This window comes from Tupaia chinensis, unplaced genomic scaffold (genome assembly GCF_000334495.1).
Source record: "Tupaia chinensis unplaced genomic scaffold, TupChi_1.0 Scaffold149448_1, whole genome shotgun sequence".
NCBI lineage: Eukaryota > Metazoa > Chordata > Mammalia > Scandentia > Tupaiidae > Tupaia > Tupaia belangeri.
The window spans coordinates 210,846-220,897 of NW_006209292.1; the positions used below are offsets into that span (position 1 = coordinate 210,846).

General features: G+C 51.3%; 1 protein-coding gene across 1 annotated transcript; it reads right to left on the reverse strand.

Annotated features, from left to right (window-relative positions):
• Positions 1 to 1,186: 1,186 nt before the first annotated feature.
• Positions 1,187 to 8,095, reverse strand: PRRG3 (proline rich and Gla domain 3). Its single transcript, XM_006171191.3, has 4 exons — positions 8,001 to 8,095; positions 7,815 to 7,852; positions 6,885 to 7,045; positions 1,187 to 6,534 (listed from the first exon to the last, which is right to left on the reverse strand). Exons 2-4 carry the CDS (start codon positions 7,819 to 7,821, stop codon positions 6,007 to 6,009), a joined length of 696 nt encoding a protein of 231 aa, XP_006171253.1. The 5' UTR covers positions 7,822 to 7,852; positions 8,001 to 8,095; the 3' UTR covers positions 1,187 to 6,006.
• Between the last annotated feature and the right edge of the window lie 1,957 nt (positions 8,096 to 10,052).

Here is a 10,052-nt window from a genome sequence, read left to right on the forward strand (position 1 = left end):
CTCACTTTCTTTCACTGCCTCTCTTTCTCTCTCTGGCAAGCACACACACCCTATAGCAAAAGCCTGAAAAAGTGGGAGTGGAGGGTCTTACCTTCCAAAGCCACACCCCTGAGGCACAGGCTCTGCCTCACACCTGATTCCCAATCTCTGCTCCAACCTTTTTCTAGTTCCCCTCTCTCCCTGCCGTGACCCATTAAGTCCCTGCCCTGACTTGCCCTCATCTTCCATGAGCAATTCATGTACCTCAACGGGGTGATAGAAAAGGGAGGTCTAGTCTATTGGATGGTGTCCCAGGAGTAGTTTCTTCCCTTCCATAGTTGGATAGGATCTTCTTGTTTATTAGCTTCCTTGCATGGACTAGCCTGGGACCCTAAGCCACAGCCTAGATGTTCCAAACCCAGGTCAGAACATGACCCCATCCGTGTACTGGGTCTCCTCCAAGAGCCTTTGCTTGACTTCTCAGCATCACCAGAAGGTCAGCATCACTAAGGCACCTAAGCCTGCCTGGGACAAGAATGAAACTCAAGGCCTCTGGCTGCTGTTCCTGGCATTTAACCTCCACATGAAATCTGAATCTCGTTGCACTATTCCATCACTGCCAGGCTTTCCCTCCGAAAGGGCAGATGACTTTCCTGCCTGGGGTGACACGACTTGGGCCAGCACCTTCCCATGGCTGTACCTCTCTTCACACCCACAGCTGGCAGTTTCTGGGAAGCAGGCTATATTTCCTCCATACCCCTGACTTTGCCTTGCATCCAAGAAGTCCACCAGGGTGAGGCCTGAATATCGTGTCTCACCTACATGGGGCCCAGGATGCTGTGTCTCCCCCAGCCTCGCCCCTGCCCCCACTCCTGAACCAAACAAAACAACCTTCTAGCAGGAGACACCTCTGTTCATAACCAGGGATCAGGTGACAAGGAAGTTGCTAATGGTGATCTATGACAGATCTTACCAACCTCATCCCAGGGGAGGGTCAGGAGATCAGGAGATCATCTTACACACCATGAGGACACACTTTAGGACCCAGGACTTCACTGCTTCCTGTTCCTAAACTGGTCTGGCCTGTTTCCTTATCTACTGTCTCACTTTTGCAAAAACAAATGTGACCCACAGCCACCCACCCACCCCCACCCATGGAAGTGTGGGAGTCAGCAGGGATCCCAAATGGATGAGGACAGGATGCCAGTGGATGCCATTTGCTCTTTATTATTATTCATTGTCTTCTTGTACAGAAGGAGACAGAATTTAACAGCTAAATTCAACAGCCGTAAGAAGAGCAATAGAGAAATCAAAAGCAAGTTTGCTCATCGCCCCCAGGCTCCAGTGAGACACTGACATTGCTCAATGTACAGATTTCCCAGCTGACGTGGGTCAATGCATGAATACGAGTGGTACCAAAATGAACCCGGTTCACAGTAATAATTTCTATAAGCTCAGTTGCACATACCGGGGTTTCCACTGTCACGAATTCACAATTACAAAGTCAAAAAGCAGGTGTGTTCAGGCCTGGGAAAGTGGCATCAGTAAGGGAAGACTGATCAGGACGCAGAAGCAGCTGGCGGATTTGTCCCAGTCCTGAATCTGTTAACGCTGGGGCTGGGGGTGGGAGAAGGGCAGGCGCTGCTCTGTGGTCAGACCTCAGCACAGTGGAACAACTGTTGAGGCATTGAGCCCGAGGGCGTTTGCTGTTGGAATATCTTTGTCAGAGAAATTCTTGCTAGAGAGAGAGTTGCTGCCCACAGCCTGTGAAAGGGAAAACTCCCTCCCAAAGTTTGAATATTTGGAGGTGAATGATGGCAAAACACCTGCTTCACAGAATATTTAGAAAGATACACACTTGAAATTGCAGTCTAGTCACAATCTGTTATTCATAGGGTGAACAAAGGAGTAGCGCAACAGGCTGCAATACGCCAGATCCCACGACAGAGAGAACAAGAGCCCACCCTGCACAGACAGAAGGAGCCTTACAGACGAGAATTGCTGAACCCTAAAACTGAAGGCACAGTGAAGGGATCCTTAATGTCTTGAGCCTTTTCTTTGTAAAAGGTACTCAATTTAAACTGGATTCCTCTTACACAGAAGACCCTGATATTTGACTGGGGGAAGAATGTTTCAAATATTTTTATGTAGCAAGAATCCCAGCTACTGTGAATGATCTCAAGTTGTGATTTACTCAAAATTCTTTATTATTGGGCTTCGAATTAAGGGGCTTTTACTGCAGTTGCAAGCAGTCTGATTACAGAACTTTTACATTTTCTAATTAGACTGATTAGCATCAATGGCGTTCATAGGGAGGATGTGCTTGCTTTTGAAGCTGCAGAATCCTTCATCCCAGTGTCATTACTTGTCAAGCTAAAAAAGCAGCCCAGGCCAGAGGCTTCACTGCCAGGCCCCTCTGTCTCAGTCTTGAACGTGACTTTGTCCACACAAGATGCTCTTAGAAAGACAGCCTCAGCTCTGAGAGGTTCTTTTCATGATTTCACTCTTAGCCCACAGCACAATCGAGCTGTGGTGTTGGCATTTTTTCTTTTCATGGGATGTCATTTGGTTGTCAAAAGAGCCACTCTGGCCGGGGATAGGGGGTCTCTGGTCCACGGCTTCCTGTTCTGAATTACTCATGTTCGAGCTATCCAAAAGACAGCATCCACCAACTCAGGCAGGTTCCTGTTTTTCAAAGCACCCTAAGGAATACACACTAATGGCATTGGGGCTGGCAAGTAGAACAGGTCCTGGCCTCCGGTCTGAGTGCTCGAAGGCACTGTGTCTCGCTCTGATGGGGTGCACGCGGCTGTGGAGCTGGTGTGCCCACACTAGGCAGCTGTATGCTGCATGCTTTCTTTTGTGCTTTCATTTTGAAAATCCCAGGTAAGGGGAGCAGGGGAGGGACAGGAGTGTGATTCCTGTTTTTAAAAGTTTCTGAAAGTTTTTGGCTACAGACAAGTGACAGTCATATTTCAAGGAATTTTAAAATCCTTTTCTTTGAAAGAAAGAAAGAATGATATGAATAATATCTAAATGACCAGCCCCTCCATTCCCAAAGTCCATAGTCAAATATCTTTCCAAAAAAAAAAAAAAACAGCCCCAGGAGAGCTCAAATTTCCTCCAGCTGCTGACGCCCACAGAACAGGAGCTGAGGCCAGGGGCACCGTGCCAAAAGGGCGTGGGAGTAGGGGCCCCCAGAACAGAGGCCCACAGGACGGAGCTGCTTTGTCTTCTCCTAATGCCTTTTGTAAGGCTCAGAGGTGGTGACTTGAGGAGGGCTCCGACAACTGGTCTCACTTCCCTTGCTCAAGGCCCTGTCGTCAGGCTGCCCAGCCCCAGGACAGACCGGATCCCTCCTGGTACAAATATAGCTGCACACCGGCTATTGTTTCAGATAAGCAATAAGAAAAGGCAACGTGCACACGTGTACACACACACACACACACACACACACAAAGTGCAAAACAACAAAACTGTGACTACTACTGAAGAGTTAGCATTGTATCAAATTAACGTCCATTTAAGGACAGAGTTGAAAAGGTATGTACAGGGCATTCATAAAATCCAAGTGTGCACCGCGAGGAGCTACGGTACTGTCTACTGTACAGTCTTTTTTCCACGATAGGCTGCAAAACCTTGTCCCAGAGACCACAAAGCAGCTCCGCAAGGAAAAACTCTGTGAAGCACCTGACTCAGACACTACAGGCCTTAAGGAGCTGACTATCCTCGGCCATAAGGAATACAGGCCACCCACCATGACCCAGGCTTCTGCTTCCTGCTCTTCCCACCTTGGGGCTTATCAGGGAAGGGCCCCATACTTGCTGCAGGCAGTGGGCATTTTGGGGGTATTCACTTTGGTTCTGGACAGTGTGGCCCAAGCCTGGCTCTGTGGTAACTGGGGAGGAGACACATAGGGGGAAGTAGCCTCTCACTGCTCCCAGTTCACACTGGGCACCTGCTCGAGAAACTACTGTGGCAGTCCAGGCTGGGCCCAGAGTCTCAGGTTTTCCCAGGTCCTCCAGGATGGCGGAATGGGATGGGTCCAAGCCTCCATTATGGGAAAAGTAGTGGCCTACTAGGCTAAAAATCCTTGTGAGGAGGGGCAGGAGTACAATGTGAGAGGCCCAGGGGAGGGAAAGAGAAAGGAAGGAAAGGTAGAATGTCACCTGGTCAGCAACTCTGCCATCAGGGAGTCTGGGAGGAAGGAGAGGGGACAGAAAGGGTCAACTGGCAGGAGACGAACTCCCTAGGTTGAGATACATCAGAGGCATACGAGGGCCTCAGCTAGGCTGCTCCCCTAAGCCTTCACATTGCTAGGAGAATCTTCCTACGGTCAAATCTCAGTAGCTCCCTGGTGTTTCAAGCACTCCACAGGCATGATTCACTCAGTCAGCCTCCAGTGCACCTGTGAGGTAGGGGAAAGACAGAAAACCCCAGCCACAGGGCTGGGCTGTCCCGGTTGGCGGCCTCGCTGAGATAACACAAACCTCCTGACTCAAAACGTATGCTGGGGCAAGTAACCAGGAATCAGGGGACTCCAGAAGCCATGTATGACCTCGAGATAGGGCTGCATTCAAGGACTAAGTCCTGGTGTCTGCCTTGGGGGGCTGTCTAGACAGAGAGAAACTTGTCAACTCAGTGGGTTTCCAACTGCTGTGGTTGCCAGTAGACTCAGGCTGTGTACTCTTCTGGCCCCACAACAATCTGCTACATCTTTTAAAGCACCACAGAGGAAAAATGGTTTGGCGGCAAGGCCAGGCGAAAGAAGATGGGGGTGTGGGAGGTGGCATCAACAGTGCTTTTCACACAGTCACTGCCAGTGCCAGTTAAAGGGCAGGTCAAAGCCTCCGTGAAAACAGCCCAGCACCTGCCAAAGCACAGCGAACCCCAGACGAGCCTTCAACCCAGGTTGAGGGCTCCCCCACAGAGAAAGGTTCCAAAAGAGACACTTAAGGCCCTTCTACCCAGGTGAGCATGCTCATGAAGGGGAAGGCATTGATGTGAAATTCTAGTTTGACTACTTATTTCCCAAAAGAGAAGAAGCCTAAGTTCAAAGTCAGAGCATGGGGCCAGGGGCCCAGCTCATAGCTTAATCAATCTCATGAGGAGGAAACCAGCTCTCTGTTGCAGCCTGTATGCAAGCCATTTAGAGGCTAGGGGCTTCATGGCAGGCTCAAGAGCATCAGGTCTCCCCATGACAGAGTGCTCAGGGGTAGAGTGGCCTCAGGCTCGTGGGTAGTATTTTTGGCACTGCTGGTGCACATGTCTCGGGATCCCAGCTCTGGGGGAGACTGTGTGTGCTAGAGATGGCACGATAAAGTTCATGCAGGCCCCCAGGGCAATGTGGAGGAGCAGGTCTGCTACCCAGCCCCATCCCACCCTCACATACCAGGTCCCCCGGTCAGGAGTGGGGAGTAGCCTAGGAGGAGGCCTATGTCATCGATCCCCCTTGGTCCTACTGTGTGTTGTGCTGTGGCCATCACTTCCCAATTCGTCAGTACTATTTTCATTATTTATTGTCCAATCCTGTCCCTGTCTATCAAATGTAAGCAAGGACAGAAAACACAAAGCTGTTGAAGAAGAGGGATGATGATGAGCTGACTTCTCTCTCCCCACCATGGCTCGGGGTTCTAGACTCACGTTGTTCTCTAGCCAGCCCCGCAGCCCCACAGCCCCACAGCCCTGCAGCCCGACAACCCCACAGTCCCACAGCCCTGGGCTGAGCCTATGGACATTCTGGCCACAAGCAACTCAGTTGGGGTGATTCCTTTGGCATAAGAGAAGCCAGTTCCTGGAAGGAAGACAGGACACTGGGGATCTGGGGGACTCTCTTGTATCATGCATGTCCCTTATCCACCCCCTTCCCCAGCTGTCTCTGACAACTGACTTCCCACAAACCTATGTTGAAAAAGTATTTGGCAACAAGGAGGCTAAGGCTGTTTTGTGGTGGCACAGTCTTTAAAAAGTTAAAAAGAAAATCGGAGGCCATGAAAGAGGCCATCACACAGGGCAGGACATATCCCACTACTTGTCAGAGCCAGGGTTGGCAGCCACGATCTCCTCATACTTCGGAGGTGGGTCACTGTAGGAGATGCTTGCCTCCTCACTGCTGCTCTCCTGGGGTGCAGTCACCTCCTCATAGGATGGGGGTGGGGTGGCACTGGACAGTCTGGAGAGTGAGAGCTCAGGGAGGTAGAGAGTGCTCTCGAGCCGGACCGTGGTTCTGCCTCCCCGGTTGGACCCCAGAACTACCTGAGGGCTGCTTCCTGCCTCGCGGTGCCCACTGGACTCCCCCTGGCTATGCACAGTGCCCCGGTACACCATGACCCGGGGCAAGCTGTGCCCAGCACGGCTGGCTAGATACCGGTTCTGAGCGTAGGAGGGGTGATGACGGGTTGCCTTCTGCAGCTGGCACCTCCAGATGATGAACAAGGCGATGACGATCAGCAGTGCCACCCCCAGAAGGGGAACCACCACGTACATGGCATCTGAGCTCTGCGAGGGGTCGCGGACAGAGTAGACTGCATTCGGGTACCCCTTCCAGAACTCCATCTGCAAAAGAAGAGGGGGCACTGACACCTGGCACAAGTACCCAGGGGCTCTCATTTGCCATGCGTGCTCTAGGCGGGCCCCATGTGGGCAAGTCTACAGCTCTCCCACCCTCCCCCATCACACAAACCTCAGGGAACCCCCAGAGAGAATGATGCCCCTAAGTGAGGAGACTTTCAAGGGTCACGCAGTGGCAAGGGAGGACATTTTATCTGCTCCACTATGGGCTGAGCAGTGTGCCTCGGGCAGGTGGTTTCCTTTCTTGCTTCTGACTCATCTGAGACACCAGGACCTGTTCTTCTGATTCCTGAGGCTATCTCTCCACCCCGAACCCAGGCCCAGGGGCTACGTGCCGTTTTCTCTTTGTTCTCAAACACTTCCTTGACCTCCTCGTAGCTGCAGATCTCTTCCATGCACTCTCGCTCGATGGTGCCCTGGCGCAGCTCCTCCAGGAACTCATTGGCGCGAGGAAACCGTTTCAGGACGGAATGGGCATTCTTGGCCTCCAGAAACACTGAAGAGAGAGCTGCACTGAGACCTGGAATGTGCAGGTGCCCAGGAGCTCCTTCAAAGCAGGTGGCCCCAGAGACCGAAGCACAATTATGGAGGGAAACAAGGCAAAGTAAACAGGCAAGACTCCAGGGTTCCAGCCTCAGGATGTGGCTGGTCTTTCGTCAGAGGGCTAGAAGGGCTGTCTCTGGTGACACGCCTGTCCTATCTGGACTACCACACACCCAAGAAGGTGCAGGCCCCTGCTGAGATGGAGGGAAGCAGGAACCAGTTATGAAGGAAGTGCACGTTGCACAGGAACCAAGAAAAATAAGAACCTGGAGTGCTGCAGTTGCTAAGGGACAAATACCCAGTATCTTCTGCATTGCCTTGAACAGAAAAAGTTGGAGTCCTTGTCGTGAGAATGTATTGCCTTTTGAGGCTAATGCTGGTGAGACTACTAGCAGATAATCCACGAGATTCCATCAGGTTAGTGTCCCTCCACCTGAACTGGCTGCCTGTGCCATCAGATCACCTGGCAAGCAACCCACATCAGTCCCAGACCAGGACTCTTTGCTGGCAGCGGTCACGCTTCCCCAGACCCGCAGGCCTGGGGGAAATGAGCACAAGCTCTAAAAGGGAGCCCAAGAGTTGACAAGAAGAAGGTGCCACTCGGGCAATCAGAGAGTGGCTGCATGGCCACCTTGGGGAAAGGCAAACTGGGCAGGACTTGAAAGATGGTCAGGCGCCTTTCCCATGAGCCCTAGGCATGGCCCCAGCCTGGAAAAGCTCACCTGCCATGTTGTTCCCTCAAGTGCAGCGTCCCACTTGCCTGGCAAAGGAGAAAAACAGAGTTGCAGTGAAAGCACACCCAGAAATCTAAGGAGTACCCTCTTGCCCTGGGAGGTGACCCCCACTGGCCTGATCAAGAGTGAATGCAGCACCCTGTGAGGTACTTTGCCCTCCCTGTGGCCACTCACAGCTCCTAGGGCTTCTCAGTCTTCTCTTGAGCTGCTCTCCGGAGCTCTCCAAGGCCAAAGCAAACCTCCCACCTCCTTCCCCCAAGAATCTAAGGAAAAGGAAGGGCAGGCAGCCTAAGGCTCCTCCTTCCTCACTCCCCTCAGTGAGTCTTTGCACCTTCGAAATGAAAGGAGCTCAGAGACAGATGAGGAAAGGGGGTCCAGAGAGACCCAGTGCTAGGCAAGGTTAAGCAAATCGACAGTGACACAGGCAGAACCTGAATTTGGTGAGTCCCAGATACCTCTACTGACACAGCAACTCCAATCTCTAAAGTCATGCCTGGCTGGCACTACCCACAGTGATCTTCCCTGGCCCCACGTTCTGCAAGGTCAGAGCCCCCATGCACTGCACAGCCACATTCTAACCATCCCTGGCCAAACTCATTGGGCCCAAACCCAGAATCTTCTGGAACCAAGCATCTTTCCTTTGTTTGCAATAAAGACCACAGTGGCAGAGTAAGTAATAAGATACGAATTGAAATGATCAAAACCAAGACCCTAACTAGATGAGTCACTTGTAATCTGAGCTACTGTTCGAAAGCCTTCTGCTAAAGAGCTATCCAGCCACCATGAGAACCATGGTACAGCACACTGTTCTCCCCTTCCCCTCAACACAACACACATGCCCAGTCGCACACATGTTCTGGAGAACTGGCCCAGCTGTTCACATCTGGGAGTAATCACCCCCCTGCTCCCCTTCACAAGCAGCAGCTCTGGTTTTATGACCAACTGGACAGAAGACATGTGAACTGTGTAACTCATAGTGCTACCCTTTTCACCTAGACTGCCAGGAAGTTCAGTGTCAACAGTGACAGTCAAGCACAGACATCCTGAGAGCCCAGCTGTTAAGCACATATGTTTCTCTCCTGGGATGTGGTGTACAGTTTTCTATTCATATTTTCAGAGTCTTGTGCATTTTTATTATATCTTTTAATCCTCTTGGCAAACAGGTTGGATATTAATCATAAACTTAAAACTAAAGAAACGCAGCACATCTAACATCCATCTGTGGAAATACCATGTCAAGGGGCTTTCTCTTTTGAACATCACGTGATCCTACCCAAAACCATCAACATGTGACTGTCAACCGACGGGACCCGCTATGGTGAGAAGGGTGGTCCTCAATGTTGACAGGATGGAATGTTATCTAGAAACACTACTTCCCTCATGATCTCTGAGGTTCATGTGTGGAGGGTGTGGATGTAAAATGCCAAATAACAAGGCTTTTATCATTGAAGAAAAATGGAACTGTTTTTTGGTGTCGGGTTTGAAAAGATAGTAAAGACTGTTCTAATAAGGGAAGATAGGAAAACAGGCTTGGTTGCTTATTGAAGAGAACTGCAGTGTTTACAAAAAATGTTTATGTGGTAAAATTACGTAACAGCTTACATATGGTCGCCACTTTTGTACCAAACCCAACCCACTTGGGTGCGACTTGGGTGCTCGTACACCCATACATATCATGGATCCGACTGTGTATTACCCTGACACCTGGGAAAGTCATTAGTTCCTTGCTAAGCTTCAAAGAAGCGAGGAACTGCCCAAACGAACGCCAGTTACCCACTCCACTGGTAACTCTGCAGCGACCCCATCACTGCTGCTGCAGCATTCCATGGGGCCTCCTCCTCCCCTCCCCAAAACTCAGCGCCTGCTTCTTCCCCTATAAATACACCATCAATAGGCAGTTATAGTTACTATGGCAACAGCGAGGAAGCAAGCGTGGGGCTCCACGACAGAGAACACCGCTGCCGGCACGCATGTGCACGCTCCTCCTGCCCCTGGTGGCTACTGGAAAGCTGACTGTAGGCCGAAGGAATTTTTAACCCACTCCCCACAGGAACACAGCTGAATCCCGGCGGCCTGGAAGGGGAGGCAGGCCTGAAACTGGCCACCACAAAGACCTTCCTGAACCCCATCCACCCCAGGCTGAAGCTTCTGAATCACGGCACTCTGGGACAAACCACTCCCAAAGTCCCTCACATGGGCAGTGGCGGCCACAGGCGCACCGGGTGG

What these genes read in the sequence shown, in the direction of transcription:
- PRRG3 (XM_006171191.3), bottom strand. An exon ending in TTGAGAACAAAGAGAAAACG is followed by an intron (nt 6,535 to 6,884) that starts GCACGTAGCCCC and finishes CTTCTTTTGCAG; the next exon opens with ATGGAGTTCTGGAAGGGGTA.